This window comes from Oncorhynchus nerka, linkage group LG18 (assembly GCF_034236695.1).
Source record: "Oncorhynchus nerka isolate Pitt River linkage group LG18, Oner_Uvic_2.0, whole genome shotgun sequence".
NCBI classification, from domain to species: domain Eukaryota; kingdom Metazoa; phylum Chordata; class Actinopteri; order Salmoniformes; family Salmonidae; genus Oncorhynchus; species Oncorhynchus nerka.
In genome coordinates, this window is record NC_088413.1 from 22283591 (window position 1) to 22305573 (window position 21983).

General features: G+C 42.7%; 1 protein-coding gene and 1 pseudogene across 2 annotated transcripts; one reads left to right on the forward strand and one right to left on the reverse strand.

Annotated features, from left to right (window-relative positions):
* The first annotated feature begins 312 nt into the window (after positions 1–312).
* LOC115122109 (ubiquitin carboxyl-terminal hydrolase 37-like) lies at positions 313–5659 on the forward strand. 2 transcript variants are annotated; one of them, XM_065003752.1, is made up of 11 exons: positions 313–493; positions 773–904; positions 1495–1627; positions 1737–1873; positions 2031–2130; positions 2260–2339; positions 2534–2784; positions 3220–3301; positions 4138–4273; positions 4343–4533; positions 4904–5659. In XM_065003752.1, exons 1-9 carry the CDS (start codon positions 324–326, stop codon positions 4148–4150), a joined length of 1098 nt encoding a protein of 365 aa, XP_064859824.1. In that variant the 5' UTR covers positions 313–323; the 3' UTR covers positions 4151–4273; positions 4343–4533; positions 4904–5659. The 2 variants fall into 2 exon arrangements, with proteins under 2 accessions (XP_064859824.1, XP_064859823.1); XM_065003751.1 differs by having other exon boundaries at positions 4138–4533.
* Positions 5660–18305: 12646 nt separating this feature from the next.
* On the reverse strand, positions 18306–21532 carry LOC135561826 (CD209 antigen-like protein E; annotated as a pseudogene).
* Between the last annotated feature and the right edge of the window lie 451 nt (positions 21533–21983).

Here is a 21983-nt window from a genome sequence, read left to right on the forward strand (position 1 = left end):
CCTCCAGACCTCTGTCTCTTCAGGAACACTCTGGTCCAATGCCCCAGAGACCAGTCTCAGCCACCAGAAACATGACTCTTCCCAGGACCAGCTCAGCCACCAGAAGCATGACTCTTCCCAGGACCAGCTCAGCCACCAGAAGCATGACTCTTCCCAGGGCCAGCTCAGCCACCAGAAACATGACTCTTCCCAGGACCAGCTCAGCCACCAGAAACATGACTCTTCCCAGGGCCAGCTCAGCCACCAGAAGCATGACTCTTCCCAGGGCCAGCTCAGCCACCAGAAGCATGACTCTTCCCAGGGCCAGCTCAGCCACCAGAAGCATGACTCTTCCCAGGACCAGCTCAGCCACCAGAAACATGACTCTTCCCAGGACCAGCTCAGCCACCAGAAGCATGACTCTTCCCAGGGCCAGCTCGGCCACCAGAGGGTCAGAAGAGACCCAGGGGGCCAGAGGAGAACGGGGGGAACTGGTCAACATGGAACGTCTTGGGTAAACCACAACACACTGCACATGCATTGAATATAAGTTATTTATTGTTTAGAGATCAGTGTCTGATATACTATGGGGATAAGGCTTACTATCAAGCATGTCCATTTTATTAGATATTTATAAACCCATGAATTATGTCAATCTTGGTCTAAAGGACATCCACTTCTTTGTGTTAAATATAATGTATCCCTTATCCCCTGCCATTATCATCACTTTATAGAGATGTGAAGGTTATGATTAATCTCTATGTGTGTACTGATGGCTGCTTCTTCTTCACAGGTTGCCTAACATTGGCAACACTTGCTTCCTTAACGCCACCCTGCAGTGCCTCCTGGTCCTGCCGTCCTTCTCAAAGGAAATCCTGCACCAGGAACAACTCTGGAGCTCCTCCGCCTTCTCCAACCTGCTCAGGTAAGGGAAGGCTCAAAAGCAGACACTCACCCCACACACCCATTAATTGTGGTCATAAATTAAAGAAGGGACACTCTTTTCACGCCACTTATACAGAAAGGGATTGTCGTAGCAGGTTAAGATAGCACTTTCACTAATCCTAACCCTTATCCTAACCTTAACCACTTCATATTTTGCTGTGTATTGTATTTTTGGTTTATTTTCCAGTTTATTTTGTTTTCGGAATCTTCATAACCAAGAGGAACAACAATGACACACTGTTTATCATGTAGGCATTTTGTAGGCCAATTTGGAAAGTGTAGAATGACTACATTACCCATTACCCATGACTGAACATTCCACATTACCTTAAAATACTGAGAGCAGTATCCAAACCAAATATCTTATGAGAATAAACAACACATTTTTGTTGTTTGGCTTCATTGTCCGTCCTCAAAGGTGAAATTGCATCGAATCGAATGAATAATTTCTAATGATGGGGTACCACTAGATAAAACATATTTGTATATACTCATCTGCCTCTTCAGGCGTAAGCCAGTAGGTTGACACCATCCAGTCAGCTGCTAGCTTACTCTCTGTCTCCCCTACAGGTGTCTGTCTGATGTGCACCGTTCGGGTTTACCTGACAGTGTGGCAAACCAGGCCTCAAAAGCAGACCTCATGTGGAAGGTCAAGTACTCCTTGTCAGGATACGATTTGAAGTATCTGGGGGACACGCAACAGGTAACTGAGGCACTACTCTCTTGTGTACGAGTGCTCTTCTTGCAAGGGTTCATTTTCTCTTCATCATTTGCTTTTATCTTGGTGTGTTTCTTTCTCTTCCTCATCATAGGATGCACACGAGTTACTTGTCAATATGCTGTGCCAGCTGAAGGAGGAGGGCATGATTCTGAAGACACTCGGGATGAACTATACCTGCCCTGTTTCCCAGCTGGAGTTCCAACTTGTGTCGGTGCGCACATGTACCAGGTAAGAGCTCCCATTGGTTGTAATGTATCTACTGAGAACATGATCTTTCTCTATATATATATATATTACAAAACACATGGCATAACAGAAACATTGTAGAGACCTGAAACAGAAACAGACTTCATGCATTTTTCTTCTCTTTGTCCTGCTTCTGAAGCTGTGGGCGCGAGTCGTCTACCAGAGAGGACTACAACCACCTCTCATTGGACTTCAGCCCTGAGCGCACCTTGCTGAACAGCCTAGCACTCACTTTCAAAGTCAGCACTTAGGGCTCAGCCCTGCATGTAGAGACTAACACCCAGGGCAAGCTGCCCACTGCCTCAGAATACGCTATCTTATTATTGTAGTGGTATCATTCATTATGTAATGCTTTTGTTTCTAACCAGAGTGAACAGGTTGAATTCACATGTGAGGGCTGTAAAGGCCTCCACGCCTCAAAGGTGGAGCAGTTCCACACACTGCCTCTGTGAGTTGTCCCTTTATAACCTCTCATAGTACTAGCAGTGTTTAATGTCCTGAGCCTTTAGGAGTAGTTACCTTCCTGAGCAGGTTGTAGGACTTAGAGGTGAGCACCACCAAACAAATTTCACTCATCTGTTATTTTGTTGACTGGTTTCATTGTCTGTCTGTTCATCTCTCTTCCTCTCTGTTTCTGGGCAGTGTGCTGGTTCTGCATCTGAAGAGGTTTGGAGGACCTGGGGGGTTGGAGAAGCTGGAGGCTCCTCTTTTGTTTCCTTCGGAGCTGAGGCTCTCCACCCTCTGTGGGGACATGGTGCCACACCTGCACAGTGCCAGCCCACAGGCCCTCACCAACCAGGCCCCCAGCATCCAGGGGTCCATCCCCCAGACCCTCGCCAGCCAAGTCTCCAGCCCACCTGGAGCGGCCAAAGACAGCGCCCTCTGCTGTTCAGGTAGGTCATGGCACCATAACACTATTCTTGCTCCAACACCACACAAACCACCTACTCCCAAAACGGTCCTGCTGACAGAGAAGCTGGAAGCTGCAATTTAAAATGTTTCTCAGATATCTTTAGTGATATATGGGAGCTGTTTTAGTCCAGAGCATTTCAGACAAGTGACCACGTTTTCACAGCTCTTGATATGTATATTTGACCCCTCAGATTCAAAGGAGCAGGAACTAGGGAAAGTGCTGCTGACAGCCTCAGTGGTGAGAAGAGAGAGAGAGAGAAACCAGTGAAAAATAAGTTATGACAGAACACTGAGATAGTTATGAGGAGTACATGATGTAGTAGACCTGTAGTAGACTAGTACTGTAGTAGACTGTAGACAGTGTGGTGGACTGTAGAGGAAATGAGAATCCTATGATCACATGTGTTTTCTTACAGAAGCAGAAGCCAGTACAGTCAGTGAATGGTTACTACCAGTTGACTGGCATAGTCTCTCATTTGGGAGGCTCCGCAAACTCCGGTAAGTAAATACCATCAAACACACACATGCAGATGCACAATACATATGACATCAGCTGAATTCCAAATCACTCCCTTCTCCTTGGATCTCAATTTGCATGTTCACGTGTGCCTCTGCCGTATACACAAGCATCCCAAAGCTGAGGGAGTAAAAATTATTGAGGGTGAAGGCCAGGGATCATCAACTAGATTCAGCCTCGGGTCCAGTTTTTTTCTTAGCCAGATGGGAAGGGGTGTGGAACAAAATTACAAATAATTTGTAGACTGCAAATATACCGTAGGAAGGACAAACAGATATAATATTTCACTAATTTCAAACCTTGCTTACATTTGTGTACAACGACATATATCTCTTTATTATGCGTGGGAACACTTTGAAACAGATTTCCAAAGTGAAAATCACTTGGAGCTGATTTGCTGGTGTTTTTACAGTCTTTTAACAATTCTGTTTTATTTGGTCAGAAAACATAGGGGGCCAAATAAAATCACCCTTGGGCCAAATTTGTCCCGCGGGCCGCCATTTGGGGATCCCTGGGGTAGGGGATAATTAGACCCTCCAACAGCCATGTCGGCCAAGCTAGCAAGGCTGCAAGCTTCAGAGAGAAGTGTCATCCCAACAAGCACTGCAATATGTTTAGAGTTTGCTCAATTTAATTGAAAAGAATGGAGAGGCATGTCTAATTTAATGCCATGTGTATTTGTTTATCTCTGATTTCAAAACTTGACACATGTAACAGATAAAATACCTCCCAAATGAACTGTTTAACTGTTACAAAACACTCTATTACCCACAATAGCCTGACCTTTGACCTCTAGTCTGTCTTCCTTGTTCCACAGGGCACTACATTAGTGACATATTGCATGCCAGTGGAAACTGGTTCTGCTGTAACGACAGCCAGGTGTCAATGTCCAATGAAGACACTGTGCTGAGGACCAGAGCCCGGAGTGCCTACATGCTCTTCTATATGTTCAGGTACTGCTTACTCTCGCCATCTATATTCTTGTGCTGCTATTTATGTGTACGGTTCCTTTCACCCTACAGGGCAATAGAGCGGGAGGCCCCAGCACACAGGACCTAACAGGGCCACCAGCATCAGCCCCAGCCTAAACAGGGGCAGCACCTGGACCAGCCTCCAAACACTCAGACCTGTCTCAACATGGGAAGAACCAGGCCCAGTCTCAACATGGGCAGAACAAGACCCAGCCCCAACACCCTCAGACCTGCCTCAACAGGTGCAGCATTCAGCCCAACTTCAATCATGCTGCTCTTCAACACTAGCATGAACATTCTTTCAGTAGCTTATGTCATAAATACCTGCCCTTGATTCGACTACTTCACCTAATGTATAAAGCGTATAAAGTATACACACTAAATGTAGTACACATGTAGATGTGGTGGATAGAGAGTGTGATTATTTAGAGGATATAACATCCCTTCTATTTGGTTTGGGTTGAAATCCTCCTGTTGTGAAATACACTGTGGTGTCTAACCTCTTATTCAGCATGGTCACACCGGAAGACCTGCAATATTAATAAAGACAAGCAAATGTAAGAAAATCCCATTTAAGATGATTCTGTTGACCGTTGTAACTCTTTAACTCAGGAAGATTTATCGTCTGGGATTCAGGCCGGTCCTAACAGGAAACGTGACAAAGGGAAGCAGCTGTAATGGAGCCTTCTAACACCCAATCAGGTCTGGAGGAGGAATGTCACATAAAGATTCAGAGATGCTATGAGTATCTTTTGAAGTTACTCTCCAGTTGTATTCCATTTGAATAAATACAGACATGAAAATGCTGGGCTATGGATGTGACCTTGGTTCTGTGAGTAGAGTAACGGGTCACCAAACGACCTATGGGAACTCCTTCCCTTTATCGTGATGTGATTGAGATGCTTAATATCAACGATGTTTACAATGACGCCACACCCTTACTGTACCATTGTGACCTGTCACTATTAAAGGCGGTGTGACGTGACATACTGTCTTTTCTTATCTCACGTACACTCCCTTACGTATTTATTTGGACAGTGAAGCTACAACTTTTCATTTGGCTCTATACAGCAGCGTTTTGGATTGGAGATCAAATGTTTCATATGGGGTGACTGTACAGAATGTCACCTTTCATTTAATGAATGGTAAATAATGTTGAGTGAGAAAGTTACAGAGGATCATACCCCCAAGACATGCTAACCTCTCACCATTACCAATAATAGTGGAGGTTAGCATTTTATATCATACCCCCAAGACATGCTAACCTCTCACCATTACCAATAATGGGGGAGGTTAGCATTTTATATCATACCCCCAAGACATGCTAACCTCTCACCATTACCAATAATAGGGGAGGTTAGCATTTTATATCATACCCCCAAGACATGCTAACCTCTCACCATTACCAATAATAGGGGAGGTTAGCATTTTATATCATACCCCCAAGACATGCTAACCTCTCACCATTACCAATAATAGGGGGGTTAGCATTTTTGGGGGGGTATGATATTTATACCTCTGTAACTCCCTCACTCATTTATTCACAATTCATTCATGATTGTCTTTAATCATGGTATTATATTCTTATTTACAATAAAAATGACTCCAATGTTACACAATACATTATTTACCATTAATTACTATTACATTTCCATTTTAGTAATTTAGCAGACTTACAATTAGAGCATTCATCTTAACATACAGTGACTTAACACACACCCCTAGACTTCTTACACATGTTGTTGTGTTACAGACTAAATTTAAAATGCAGTAAATGTATTTTTTATCTCACTCAACTACGCAAAATACCCCATAACGACAAAGTTAAAACATATTTTTAGAAATGTTTGCAAATCTATTGAAAATTAAATATAATATAGAATTTACATAAGTATTCACATCCTAAGTCAATACTTTGTAAAAGTCTTTAATACTCTATATATTGATGGACCCTGGTCAAAAGTAGTGCACTATATAGGGAATATGGTGCTATTTGAGATGTACCCTAAATGTCATTATTCACATTCTATGTAGGTCTTATGTACTGCATCTGTCCTGAAAACACAAGCCACTTTTCATCCATGGATATAAAGTCACTACAAATACAACAGGACATCTATACAGAAAAAGGCTTCATTTTAATCTTCAAGAACATCATTTTATTTAATCATATTCATCATCTGTTCAGATTCTGAATTAGTTCAAATTAGGTGAAGGTTAGGGTTAAGGTAAGGGTCAGTTGGAGGTTTTGTCTATAATCTGTTGGTCAATGCAATACAGGTCAGAAAAGTCCCTCTTGTTGGGTATAATACATACTTTTAAAAGTGTTTGTCTCCCACTACTGGCTGTTTTCTACTAGCTCTGTTTCTTCCTTCTATTACTGTGACCTTGACCCTTGGTCTGGTTCTTTAGTCAGGGTGTTGTAACTGGTCTCTCTCTGTAGTCAGGGTGTTGTAACTGGTCTGTCTCTTTAGTCAGGGTGTTGTAACTGGTCTCTCTCTTTAGTCAGGGTGTTGTAACTGGTCTGTCTCTTTAGTCAGGGTGTTGTAACTGGTCTGTCTCTTTAGTCAGGTTGTTGTAACTGATCTGTCTCTTTAGTCAGGTTGTTGTAACTGGTCTGTCTCTTTAGTCAGGGTGTTGTAACTGGTCTGTCTCTTTAGTCAGGGTGTTGTAACTGGTCTGTCTCTTTAGTCAGGTTGTTGTAACTGATCTGTCTCTTTAGTCAGGTTGTTGTAACTGGTCTGTCTCTTTAGTCAGGGTGTTGTAACTGATCTGTCTCTTTAGTCAGGTTGTTGTAACTGGTCTGTCTCTTTAGTCAGGGTGTTGTAACTGGTCTCTCTCTTTAGTCAGGTTGTTGTAACTGGTCTCTCTCTGTAGTCAGGTTGTTGTAACTGGTCTGTCTCTTTAGTCAGGGTGTTGTAACTGGTCTCTCTCTTTAGTCAGGTTGTTGTAACTGGTCTGTCTCTTTAGTCAGGGTGTTGTAACTGGTCTCTCTCTGTAGTCATACTGGTTATATAAGAGAAACATCCTTCTCCGGAGTCCTTGATGCATCAGCTACTGGTTAAAACTCAGTTTCTTATTGCTACTGTAAGTGAGAGGCCTTTAAAAACAGACTGAGCACTAGACAGCAATGTTCCCTCTAAACTGCACACGTGAGTGGCCACTCACTTCCTCCAGGACTGCTGCACAGAAGAAACGCCATGCTACACAGAGGTGGAAGAGATTGAACTTCACCGAGTTCAACCCCATTAGTTTGCACTATAAAGATCAATGTTTTTTTCTGTGATCGAATCTATATCCTATCAGCCCCTTTTCAATGCAACAAACCAAAACAAATATAACTTTGCAAGATTGAGTCTGTGATTTTGTTTAAGGCAGACCCAGAGCACAACGGAGTAGATTTTTATTGGAAGGGGTTGCCCACCAGTGGTCGTTCAATCACACCAGAGTGAATGCGCATTTCACATCAGTTCAGATCAGAGCGCAGAATCGCTCAAGTGCACATTTCTTGATATTCTTTGCTAGTTGATGAGTTATTAGCCTGCTTCCAACTCACACCCTCAAACACATAGATCCCCTGAATGCAACTCACTTTCCAGCCCACTTTCCAGCTCACACTCTCAAACACTTACATCCCCTGAATGCAACTCACTCTCCAGATCCCAATCACCTAAATTCTAATCACCTGTTCACTCACCTGTATGTCATTATCACACACTATTCAGTTCAGTTCTTTGCACCCCATCACTGTGAGGTCTTGTTTGTTTTGTGACACTTCTTTTGGAGCGCTGGGTTGCCTGTGATTTACTCCTCCTGTGTATGATAGTTTTTGCCTGCCTCACTAACACGCCCTTTTCCTATTCCCTGCCTTTACTTTGGCCTATTGGATTTCCTGTTACCTACCTATTGCCTGATCTCCCGGACTACGTTAGTAGTCTTTTCCCTGCCTGTACTGTTACACTTTTGGACCCCCTGTGTATGACCTTCTGCCTGCCCCTGGACCCAGCTACCTGCCTCCTCCTGTGTATGACCTTCTGCCTGCCCCTGGACCCAGCTACCTGCCTCCTCCTGTGTATGACCTTCTGCCTGCCCCTGGACCCAGCTACCTGCCTCCTCCTGTGGTCCTTTGCAATAAACACCTGCTGCACCCTGCGCTTGAAACCAGCTCTCTGTCTCCCCTCTTGTTCATTACATGTATACTTCGGGAGTTATTGCTTCCTACAAGAGCACACAAAGTGTAGGCTACATTTCAAACTGTCAGGTAAAAAGCTTATGTCTTAATGAAAGGGACGATGGTGAATTTTAAGACAGGTTTGAATATGTAAATAAGCCAATAGGCAGAGGGGTAGCCCAACAACCTGCCCGCTTGACCCTATCCCCTCCTCTCTTCTCCAGACCATTTCCGGAGACCTTCTCCCTTACCTCACCTCGCTCATCAACTCATCCCTGACCGCTGGCTACGTCCCTTCCGTCTTCAAGAGAGCGAGAGTTGCACCCCTTCTGAAAAAACCTACACTCGATCCCTCCGATGTCAACAACTACAGACCAGTATCCCTTCTTTCTTTTCTCTCCAAAACTCTGGAACGTGCCGTCCTCGGCCAGCTCCCCGCTTTCTCTCTCAGAATGACCTTCTTGATCCAAATCAGTCAGGTTTCAAGACTAGTCATTCAACTGAGACTGCTCTTCTCTGTATCACGGAGGCGCTCCGCACTGCTAAAGCTAACTCTCTCTCCTCTGCTCTCATCCTTCTAGACCTATCGGCTGCCTTCGATACTGTGAACCATCAGATCCTCCTCTCCACCCTCTCCGAGTTGGGCATCTCCGGCGCGGCCCACGCTTTGATTGCGTCCTACCTGACAGGTCGCTCCTACCAGGTGGCGTGGCGAGAATCTGTCTCCTCACCACGCGCTCTCACCACTGGCGTCCCCAGGGCTCTGTTCTAGGCCCTCTCCTATTCTCGCTATACACCAAGTCACTTGGCTCTGTCATAACCTCACATGGTCTCTCCTATCATTGCTATGCAGACGACACACAACTAATCTTCTCCTTTCCCCCTTCTGATGACCAGGTGGCGAATCGCATCTCTGCATGTCTGGCAGACATATCAGTGTGGATGACGGATCACCACCTCAAGCTGAACCTCGGCAAGACGGAGCTGCTCTTCCTCCCGGGGAAGGACTGCCCGTTCCATGATCTCGCCATCACGGTTGACAACTCCATTGTGTCCTCCTCCCAGAGCGCTAAGAACCTTGGCGTGATCCTGGACAACACCCTGTCGTTCTCAACTAACATCAAGGCGGTGGCCCGTTCCTGTAGGTTCATGCTCTACAACATCCGCAGAGTATGACCCTGCCTCACACAGGAAGCGGCGCAGGTCCTAATCCAGGCACTTGTCATCTCCCGTCTGGATTACTGCAACTCGCTGTTGGCTGGGCTCCCTGCCTGTGCCATTAAACCCCTACAACTCATCCAGAACGCCGCAGCCCGTCTGGTGTTCAACCTTCCCAAGTTCTCTCACGTCACCCCGCTCCTCCGCTCTCTCCACTGGCTTCCAGTTGAAGCTCGCATCCGCTACAAGACCATGGTGCTTGCCTACGGAGCTGTGAGGGGAACGGCACCTCAGTACCTCCAGGCTCTGATCAGGCCCTACACCCAAACAAGGGCACTGCGTTCATCCACCTCTGGCCTGCTCGCCTCCCTACCACTGAGGAAGTACAGTTCCCGCGCAGCCCAGTCAAAACTGTTTGCTGCTCTGGCCCCCCAATGGTGGAACAAACTCCCTCACGACGCCAGGACAGCGGAGTCAATCACCACCTTCCGGAGACACCTGAAACCCCACCTCTTTCAGGAATACCTAGGATAGGATAAAGTAATCCTTCTCACCCCCCTTAAAAGATTTAGATGCACTATTGTAAAGTGGCTGTTCCACTGGATGTCTTAAGGTGAACGCACCAATTTGTAAGTCGCTCTGGATAAGAGCGTCTGCTAAATGACTTAAATGTAAAATGTAAATGTAGCCTACATTGTCTGATTCACTGTAAGGTTAAAATAATTAATTTTATGTTGTGGAGTGGAGTGGTGTCTTGCATAATACAACACAATGCCATTTACAGTCACCTATTTGGCCCATGGTGTTACAGACCAAATAAAACAAAGGTAGTATGATTAGAACACAGTAGTTTTAGTAAGTAGTAGCAAGACAAATGTCAGACACGAACTATGTGGTTTGTCTTTGAGGCATGTTGACAAACATAAAATAGTGCAATAATTTTAGGATATATTTTAGCCATTGACCTTTTTTAAATTGATCTGATCAAGAGACAAAGTGGAGGAAAACTGTACTTACATAAAAACAATTGCAGATCAAACAATAGCATAGTATTCTTTCACTATAATTGCTACTGTAAATTGGACAGTGCAGTTAGATTAACACGAATTGAAGCTTTCTGCCAATATCAGATATGTCCATGTCCTGGGAAATGATCTTGTTTCTTACAACCTCATGCTAATCGCATTAGCCTACATTAGCTCAAACATCCTGTGGAAGTGACACCGATCCCGAGGAAGATAACTTTGTATCTGGCTCGTTCGTTCATCTCAAGTTGTCACGTTCGCTGTCTTCAAACTCCCTATCATAAATGAGCCAAGGCTCAGCGTGCATGTAATTCCTTTAATCGAAGTGAAACCTTCACAAATCAAAACAGGTCAACTGAATCCAAACGTGCCGCAACCATCGCGCACACAAACACTCACAGAAAATAAATGATTACCCACAAACACAGGGGGGAAAAAGGCTGCCTAAGTATGATTCCCAATCAGAGACAACGATAGACAGCTGCCTCTGATTGGGAATCATACCTGGCCAACAAAGAAATAGAAAACTGGAATGCCCACCCACATCACACCCTGACCTAACCAAAGAGAGAAATAAAAAGGGTCTCTAAGGTCAGGGCGTGACACAAGTGGCTTGCAGTTCAGGAAGACCTGTATCCACAGCAGCAGCCCAGGGAACTACAGAGACTTAATGTAAGGTCAAATTCAAAACAACAGAAATCCCATAATTAAAATTCCTCAAACATATAATTATTTTACACCATTTTGAAGATAAACTTGTTGTAAATCCAGCCACAGTGTCCGATTTTTAAAAGGCTTTACGTTGAAAGCACACCAAACAAGTATGTTAGGTCAGTATCTAGTCACAGAAAAACACAGCCATTTTTCCAGCCAAAGAGGGGAGTCACAAAAAGCTGAAAAATAGATTAAATGAATCACTAACCTTTGATGATCTTCATCAGATGACACTCATAGGACTTCATGTTACACAATACATGTATGTTTTGTTCGATAAAGTTCATTTTTATATCCAAAAATCTCAGTTTACATTGGCGCGTTACGTTCAGTAATGTTTTGCTTCCAAAACATCTGGTGATTTTGCAGAGAGCCACATCAATTTACAGAAATATTCATCATAAATGTTAATGAAAATACAAGTGTTATGCATGGAACTTTAGATAAACTTCTCCTTAATGCAACCGCTGTGTCAGACTTCAAAAAAGCTTTACCGAAAAAGCACACCATGCCATAATCTGAGTACAGCGCTCAGACAACAAAACAAGCCATACAGATATCTGCCATGTTGTGGAGTCAACAGAAGTCAGAAATGGCATTATAAATATTCACTTACCTTTGATGATCTTCATAAGAATGCACTCCAATGAATCCCAGTTCCACAATAAATGTTTGATTTGTTCGAAGTCCATTTATGTCCAAATACTTCCTTTTTGTTTGTGTGTTTAGTACACAATCCAAACTCACGAGGCGCGGGCAAGTCCAGGCGAAAGTTCAGATGAAAAGTCATATTACAGTTCGTAGAAACATGTCAAACGATGTATAGAATCAATCTTTAGGATGTTTTTAACATAAATCGTCAATAATGTTCCAACCGGAGAATTGCTTTGTCTGTAGAAATCCGATGTAAAAGCAGGTCGCTTTCACGTGAGCGCACTTGATCGGTGTGTGTGATCAGCTCATGGCACTCTCGCAGAGCCCTCTATCCAAATCTACTAATAATGTGCATATATTAGGAACTGGGCCTGAGTAGCAGGTAGTTTTCTCTGGGCACCTTATTCATCCAAGCTAATCAATACTGCCCCCCAGTCCCAAAGAAGTTAATATTTCACTACTCATTGATGATGAGCCCTCGAGGACAGAAAAATTGCGACCAAGGTGATGGTGAGATATATTGTTTCGAAAGAGATATATTTTATCAGGTGCTTGACAGTCTCACAGCTAAGCTGCAGAGGTGTTTTTCAAAGAAGAATTGCGAGATCATGCAAGGGGTCCTGTTTGCCTTTGACCTTTGAGTCAGAGTTAGAGGACATCAATCATGAGTTTCATCAAACCAAGCGGCTTCTTGATAGGAGAGAGAAAAGTGGAAGGGACAGACCGTATACTCTCTTTGACTTTGTTGTGTTTCTAGAACCTTCTAAAGATGTCTTCCATGAGCTATTTCGATGCTGTAAGATTTCTGTTGTTACACCAGTCAGCAGTGCTTGTTTAGAGAGAAGCTTCTCAGCTTTACTGATTAAAACCCACCTCAGGACAACAATGGTTGAGGTTAAGTCACCTCTGAATTCTCCTCTGTGTTGAGTCAAGGAGGGCAGGCTACCCCAACACGGATGAGTTTGGGAACCATTTTGCCAGTTCTCATCAGAAAAAAATCTGTGTCGTTGTTATTCTTATTATTAAAGTGATAAACAGGTTAATAATTGGACTCACTTGTTTTTTATTAATAAGCATAAGCCTACTGCAAATCACATGACATGTTTCTAATAATAAATAATAATAATAATAATAATGAAGAATCATTTTACAGAGTTCAGTATGTCTACATTCTCTCCTCTTAATCTAAACACAACAATTATTTGTCTTATTTTTTCTCTCTAGTCTCATTCTCTTAATTTTCTTCTTCCTCCTCTGTCTCTCTTTGACACTAAGGCTCTCTGACACTCAATTCGTCTTTCCTAGATTCCTCTCCTCCTTTCTCTTCTCCTCCTTCTCAACCCTATTAGAGGAGAAGGTCCAAGGTCCCTCCCCTAGGATTCTATTGTCCAATGTGTTTTGAGACAGAGGGGAGGAGAGAAGATGTGAGGAGGAATCAAGTAAGGGTGCATTAAAAAAGAGCCCGTAGGCAAGTCTGTAATACAACTATTTAATCTCTTTGGTCTGTTCATCTCTCACTTTAACCAATAGGTGGAATCATCACTTAACCATTCAGCACTGTATCCAACCAACATAATAATCATAATCAACATAATCAACATAATAACTGAGAGAGAGAGAGAGAGAGAGGTTATTGTTACACCTCTTTCTCACAGATCCAGTTATGATTTGTGCCACAATTGTCATCATTCCATGTCTGTACAGGATCAGCTTGTCTATAGTATATCTCAACACAGTCCTCCTGCCCCAGGAACAGACCACCATTATTAGGCTGTCCTTTCCCCCAGTACCTGAACAACACAGAGAACCAGACAGTCAGACACTGTGGTACAAACATCCTCCTCAATTATAGACACAGTCCTATGTTTTTACAGTTTTAAAGAAACACTCTGTAAGATGTCATCAAGAATGGACCATTAACAATGACATTCATTTTTTATATAATGACATTTTAATCTAAAAATATGACTTGATTTCTAAGATACATCTCTAGTTCTCATTGAATGACATTCATAAGTAGAAACATACATTTTGATGAACATGATTGGAAGCAATATATCATTGTGGTTTTGTATCTCCATATCACAAGGTAAAATGGTCAAATCTCTCACCCTGTGGTCAGTGTTGTGCCATCCACCCACTTCCAGGTCTCCTCAGTAACAGAGTCAGACTCGTCCAGGCTCTCAGGTGGAGGTTGAAGAGAAATGTCTATTGTTGAGAAAGAGAAAGATAATGTCACCCTTAATATATTTATAAAATACTGCAAACATATTAGTGTACTGATGAAAAGTATACCTAGTCCGCCTCTCTCTCTCTCTCTCTCTCTCTCTCTCTCTCCTGTTCCTCTCTACTGTTTATGATCACGAGGTCTGCTCCTCTCCCCTTACAGTCCTGTCTGTTCTCTCTCTCACCTGTTCCTCTCTACTGTTTATGATCACTCCCCTTAGGTCTGCTCCTCTCCCCTCTACTGTTTATGATCAGTCCTGTTCCTCTCTACTGTTTATGATCACGAGGTGTCCTGTCTCTCTCTCACCTGTTCCTCTCTACTGTTTATGATCACGAGGTCTGCTCCTCTCCCCTTACAGTCCTGTCTGTTCTCTCTCTCACCTGTTCCTCTCTACTGTTTATGATGATCTGTTCCTCTCTCTCTCACCTGTTTCTCTACTGTTTATGATCACGAGGTCTGCTCCTCTCCCCTTACAGTCCTGTCTGTTCTCTCACCTGTTCCTCTCTACTGTTTATGATCACCTGTTCCCCCTCAGTCTGTCTGTTTATGATCACGAGGTCTGCTCCTCTCCCCTTACAGTCCTGTCTGTTCTCTCTCTCACCTGTTCCTCTCTACTGTTTATGATCACGAGGTCTGCTCCTCTCCCCTTACAGTCCTGTCTGCTCTCTTCCCAGGTTTTCTTCTCAGTAGAGAGGAAGTACAAACTGGAGTCAAAGTATCTCCATCCCTCCTGACAATGCTGCTCTGTTGAAGAGCAAAGGTGAACACATTGAGAAACTTAGTCTGTATCTCTATACTCAAAAACCCATTGGTATATAATTATTATAATTTATCACAGTTTATATCTCACCTATCACAAAAAGTGTTGCCTGAATATATTTATCTTTAGTCAGGTTGTTGTATCTGGTCTGTAGCTGGTCTCTCTCTTTAGTCAGGTTGTTGTATCTGGTCTGTAACTGGTCTCTCTCTTCAGCCAGGTTGTTGTAACTGGTCTGTAACTGGTCTCTCTCTTCAGCCAGGTTGTTGTATCTGGTCTGTAGCTGGTCTCTCTCTTCAGTCAGGTTGTTGTAACTGGTCTGTAACTGGTCTCTCTCTTCAGCCAGGTTGTTGTATCTGGTCTGTAGCTGGTCTCTCTCTTCAGTTGCGTTGATTTTAAAAAGGGAGAAACTCTGGAACAAGTTTTATCCTCAGAATCTTTGATGACTCTGTTATATACAAAGTATAAACACATAGTTACTAAGTAAAACACTAGGTAAATTGGCTTAGTAACCAGCACTTCTTACAACTAGGTGATAAGCAATGAACTTGGAGACAAACTCACAGTAGACAGACAGGCCTATGATCCCAGCCAGTAGAACACACAGCAGCCCCAGAAACACTGCAGCAACTAGGAAGGGTCTCTTCACTGAGCTATCAGGCTCTGTGGACACATACAAGAGACTTTAATGTTTTGTGTGTGTGTGTGTGTGTGTGTGTGTGTGTGTGTGTGTGTGTGTGTGTGTGTGTGTGTGTGTGTGTGTGTGTGTGTGTGTGTGTGTGTGTGTGTGTGTGTGTGTGTGTGTGTGTGTGTGTGTGTGTGTGTGTGTGTGTGTGTGTGTGTGTGTGTGTGTGTGTGTGTGTGTGTGTGTGTGTGTGTGTTACCTGATTGCTGGTCTCCTGGTCCATTATTAGGAGCAGTGTCTGCTGTCTCTTCTCTCTTAGTGCTGGTCTCACCGTCTCTCATGGTGTCTGCACTGATGTAGATATCTACAATCCTCTCCTCCATCTCACCTCTGTCAAATTTGACCTTCTTGTTCATATCTGGCTCAGCATTGATGACCTGTGACATCTTTAACAATACCTAAGTCTTTCTCTCTATGTAGGTTTACTATACGTTAAGTCTCTGCTTCTAGAATTAATGTGGTGGTCTTCCAACATGGCCACCAGGAGGCGTCGTACGTCAACTGCAAGCCCTCTATACGTTAATTCTCTGCTTCTAGTGATATCTGTCTCTGAATCCTCTATGTGTCTGTCTGTGTGACAGCTGTAGGTGTTAACTCTAGGGAATTATCCACAAAATGACACCGGTAGTTGTGGCTATGCTAATGCAAAAATAGAACAAGTTTGCACACTGTGTTTGTGCTTGTGAGAGATTGTTCCAATGGTTATTGTTAAACCATTTTCTGCAGAACAATATAAATCATTCCATGTCTCTACATGGTCATCTTGTCCAGAGTATATCTCAACACATTCCTCCTGCCCAGGGAATAGGACTTTCTATTTGTGATGATGGACAGGACACTATCATACCAGGAAGATATAGATCATAGAGGGGAAGTGGAGAACAAAGGCAATCTGTTAACATATATTAAATATCATATGTAACAGCCCCAAGATAATTCAGGGAGTTTCCAGAACTCCTCCTTCCTTTCACCTTTCTGCTGATTTGGACCCTCTGTTTACTCCCAAATATACATCAACATGTTCAGTAGGTCCAGAACTACAAACATGTGTCATTATAATGTTCAGACAATAGATTTGATACTACAAACTGCTCCTAGTGGATATTGAGGGTGGGTAGTTTTAGCCAGTGAGGATGAGATGATAACAGTAACCCCCAGGGCTCTCCTCTACATTTACAGTTTAGCCATTTAGAAGACGCTCTTATCCAGAGCGACTTACAGGAGCAATTAGGGTTAAGTGCCTTGCTCAAGGGCACATCAACAGATTTTTCAAATAGTCGTCTCAGGAATTCGAACCAACAACCTTTCGGTTCTTGGCCCAATGATCTTAACCGCTAGGCTACCTGCCGCCCTCTCTCTTAATGAACCTGATTGGTTGAGGAGTTTTTGAGTGACAGCTGGTTGAACCACTGAAAATATCCACTACACTTCACTCTTTTGGGACCCATATAGGAGAACAGTCAAATATGAGCATTTGATATTGTGCTTATATGTAAATTGACAACAAAGACTGACTGTCAAATATTATTTAAGTAACATTCTTTGATATCTCTATTACACTCATTGATTGGTGATACAGTCAACTCCTAAACTGTCACGTTCTGAACTTTATTTCTGTAACGGTTCTCTTGTGGTGAAGGAGAGTCGGATTAAAATGCAGCGTGTAGATAGCGATCCATGTTTAATAAACAAACGTAAAACACGAATCAATTATAAACACTACAAAACAAAGAACGTAATGAAAACCGAAACAGCCTATACTTGTGTAAACTAACACAGAGACAGGAACAAGGACACTAAGGACAATCACCCACAAAACACTCAAAGAATATGGCTGCCTAAATATGGTTCCCAATCAGAGACAACGATACACACCTGCCTCTGATTGAGAACCACTCCAGACAGCCATAGACTTTGCTAGATAACCCCACTAAGCCACACACCCAACACCCCACAAAACCCCAAGACAAAACACACCACAATAAACCCATGACACACCCTGGCCTGACCAAATAAATGAAGAAACACAAAATACTTCCACCTGGGTGTGACAATTTCTGTTGTTTTTGCCATTATTTTGTATGGTCAGGGCGTGAGTTGGGGTGGGCAGTCTACGTTTGTTTTTCTATGATTTTGGGATTTCTATGTTTCGGCCTAGTATGGTTCTCAAAATGGTTCTCAATCAGAGGCAGGTGTCATTAGTTGTCTCTGATTGAGAATCATACTTAGGTAGCCTGGGTTGCACTGCTTGTTTGTGGGTGATTGTCTATGTTGATTGCTTGTGTCAGCACGGTTCTCATTAGCGTCACGGTTGTTATTTCGTTTATTGTTTTTGTATAGTGTTTCAATGTTCAGTGTTTTCTTTATTAAAATTCATGATGAAAACGTACCACGCCGCATTTTGGTCCTCTGATCCTTCTCGCCTCTCCTCTTCAGGTGAAGAGGAGGACGACCGTGACATATACAGTGTATGTAATGGTGTTGAGAATGTCATCACCAGGCCTAAATTGGAGCATGTAAATATATGCAGAATATATTTGAATTGGAAGTTATCTGAATGCACAAAGTCAAATGTACTGAATTCATGTTGAACCTGATGAGGTATAAAACACAGGAAGTTACAAACAGGAAATAAGTAGGCCTTTTATTAATATAATACTACAAATAAACACAACAATAGATGCGTTTGCATGCATGTGTGCACGCAGTGTATGTGTGTGTGAGGTTGTGTGTGTGGGTTTGAGACAGAGAGAGAATGTCTGTGAGAGAGACAGAGAGAGCTACAGAGAGAGAGACAAACAGAGACAGCGAGAGAATGAAGGAGGAAGTTTCGTGCACTGTGTGCTGCTGTATGTGTTACAGTATGTTGTCATAGTGATGTTAAACAGCTTTCTCACAAACCCAGTAGATTTTCCTGTCACATGACAAGTCATTCCATGCCTCCAGAGGACGCTGATCTTTACGTATCTCAACACAGTCCTCCTCACCATAGTCTAGTCTGCCAGCACCATTATCAGGCTGTGGTTTATGCCAGTACCTACAGGGTTAACAGTCATATATCATGGTTAATACCAGTACCTACAGGGTTAACAACAGTCAGATAGTATGGTTAATACCAGTACCTACAGGGTTAACAGTCATATATCATGGTTAATACCAGTACCTACAGGGTTAACAGTCATATATCATGGTTAATACCAGTACCTACAGGGTTAACAACAGTCAGATAGTATGGTTAATTCCAGTACCTACAGGGTTAACAACAGTCAGATATCATGGTTAATACCAGTACCTACAGGGTTAACAACAGTCAGATATCATGGTTAATACCAGTACCTACAGGGTTAACAACAGTCAGATATCATGGTTAATACCAGTACCTACAGGGTTAACAACAGTCAGATATCATGGTTAATACCAGTACCTACAGGGTTAATAACAGTCAGATATCATGGTTAATACCAGTACCTACAGGGTTAACAACAGTCAGATATCATGGTTAATACCAGTACCTACAGGGTTAATAACAGTCAGATATCATGGTTAATACCAGTACCTACAGGGTTAACAACAGTCAGATATCATGGTTAATACCAGTACCTACAGGGTTAAAAACAGTCAGATATCATGGTTAATACCAGTACCTACAGGGTTAAAAACAGTCAGATATCATGGTTAATACCAGTACCTACAGGGTTAAAAACAGTCAGATATCATGGTTAATACCAGTACCTACAGGGTTAAACACAGTCAGACATCACAGTTAGAACATCACAATCCTAAATAATATAAATTCAGCTTTGTTGACTGCTTCCATCAATGACAATAACCTGTATATATAAAGGTTGAATAAACTGAAAATTGGACCCTTATTGTCAGAGTAGTTATTATCTCTTAGTCTGCAGTCAGTGTTGGTCCACCAGTTGAGTATGAACAACACAGAGAATCAGTCCTACTCCTTACACTGTGGTCAGTGTTATTAGAGCAGTAGTGTATTACCTTGGGTTGGTCAGTGTTATTAGAGCAGTAATATATTACCTTGGGGTGGTCAGTGTTATTATAACAGTAGTGTATTACCTTGGGTTGGTCAGTGTTATTAGAGCAGTAATATATTACCTTGGGGTGGTCAGTGTTATTATAACAGTAGTGTATTACCTTGGGTTGGTCAGTGTTATTAGAACAGTAGTGTATTACCTTGGGGTGGTCAGTGTTATTAGAGCAGTAGTGTATTACCTTGGGTTGGTCAGTGTTATTAGAGCAGTAGTATATTACCTTGGGGTGGTCAGTGTTATTAGAGCAGTAGTATATTACCTTGGGGTGGTCAGTGTTATTATAGCAGTAGTATATTACCTTGGGGTTGTCAGTGTTATTAGAGCAGTAGTATATTACCTTGGGTTGGTCAGTGTTATTAGAGCAGTAGTATATTACCTTGGGGTGGTCAGTGTTATTAGAGCAGTAGTATATTACCTTGGGGTGGTCAGTGTTATTATAACAGTAGTGTATTACCTTGGGGTGGTCAGTGTTATTATAACAGTAGTATATTACCTTGGGTTGGTCAGTGTTATTATAACAGTAGTATATTACCTTGGGGTGGTCAGTGGGGTACCGTCCACCCATATCAAGTTCCCCTCAGTAACAGAGTCAGTCAGACCAATCCAGACTCCCTTGTTGAGGTTGAAGAGAAACTCCTGTGTTTGAAAAAGATAAATAAATACACGTATACCCCTAGCACACCCATATCCTCTCTCTCTCTCTCTCTCTCTCTCTCTCTCACCTGTTCCTTATCACTGTTTATGATCACCAGGTCTGCTCCTCTCTCCAGACAGTCCTCTCTGCTCTCCTTCCAGGTTTTAGTATCATCAGACAGGAAGTACCAACTGGATTCAAAATTCTGCCAGCCTTTGGGACATGTTTGTTCTACAAGATGAAAACATGAATTTCTTTCAATTAACCACACAGGATACTTAAGTAAAAAAATTCAGCACACGATAAAGTGTGTGGGATTAATGAAAATGTACTATTGTATGTTTACTCACTGAGATGGGTAAGCCTCCCACTAAGAAAATCTCTCTCAGTCTGTAGCTGGTCTCTCTCTCTAATCAGAAGGCTGGTCTGGTCTCTCTTCAGTCTAGACAGACAGGCCTATGTCAGATTGCTGTAACTGGCCAGCAGCTGGTTTCTCTCTGTTGAGTTGTGATGATCAATTTCTCCATCTGTAAAAGGGTAAAGTTAATGAAACATGTAACTAAAACACCATTGATGATTAAGTATGGTTATGTAGGCTCCTTAATTCTCAGTGACAACATGCTAAACTTACAGTAGACAGACAGGCCTATGATCCCAGCCAGTAGGAGAACACACAGCAGCCCTAGACACACTGCAGCAACTCCAGAGGGTCTCTTCCACCACTGAACATGTACTGAATCACAAATGATTAAAGATCTTTGGTCATGTTTCATCCAGGATTGAGACAAATAAAGCTAGAGTTCTACAGGGTAATCTTACCTGTATTTTTTTGTGTGCTTGTGTGTGTGCTTGTGTGTGTGTGTGTGTGTGTGTGTGTGTGTGTGCGTGTGCGTGCGTGCGTGCGTGCGTGCGTGCGTGCGTGCGTGCGCGCGCGCGTGCAATCTTACCTGAAGCAACAACTCCATCTCTTGGACTGGACATGAAGGCTCTTACGTTGCCATATAATTGGTCATCAATGTCTGTGTTCTTCATTGCATCAGGCTCATCGTCTTCAAATCCATCTGAGATTTCATAGACTCCCTCTGACATCTTAACACACTGGTGGTGAAATACAGTAACTTCTACTTATCTAATATACGTCTGTATCTATGTGTTCTCTCTGGACTGTCCTGCATCTGTGTGACTTATTATAGTGATACATGTTTTAAACAGTTAACCACAGTGAAGAGGAAACTGTCAAATCAACACCACACTGGTCATCACGTGACTTGCACCAGCCAATCTAAACATGTATGTTTCCCACAGTGCTCATCAGTATTAAACATGTGTTTCAACTGAAGTGATAATATAATACATGATGTGACTCCCACCAGTCTTAGTGTGATAATATACTACATGATATGACTCCCACCAGTCTTAGTGTGATAATATAATACATGATGTATGACTCCAGTCTTACCAGTCTGTAGTGTGATAATATAATACAGTGTGATAATATACTACATGATATGACTCCCACCAGCCTTAGTATGATAATATAATACATGATGTGACTCCCACCAGTCTTAGTGTGATAATATAATACATGATATGACTCCCACCAGTCTTAGTGTGA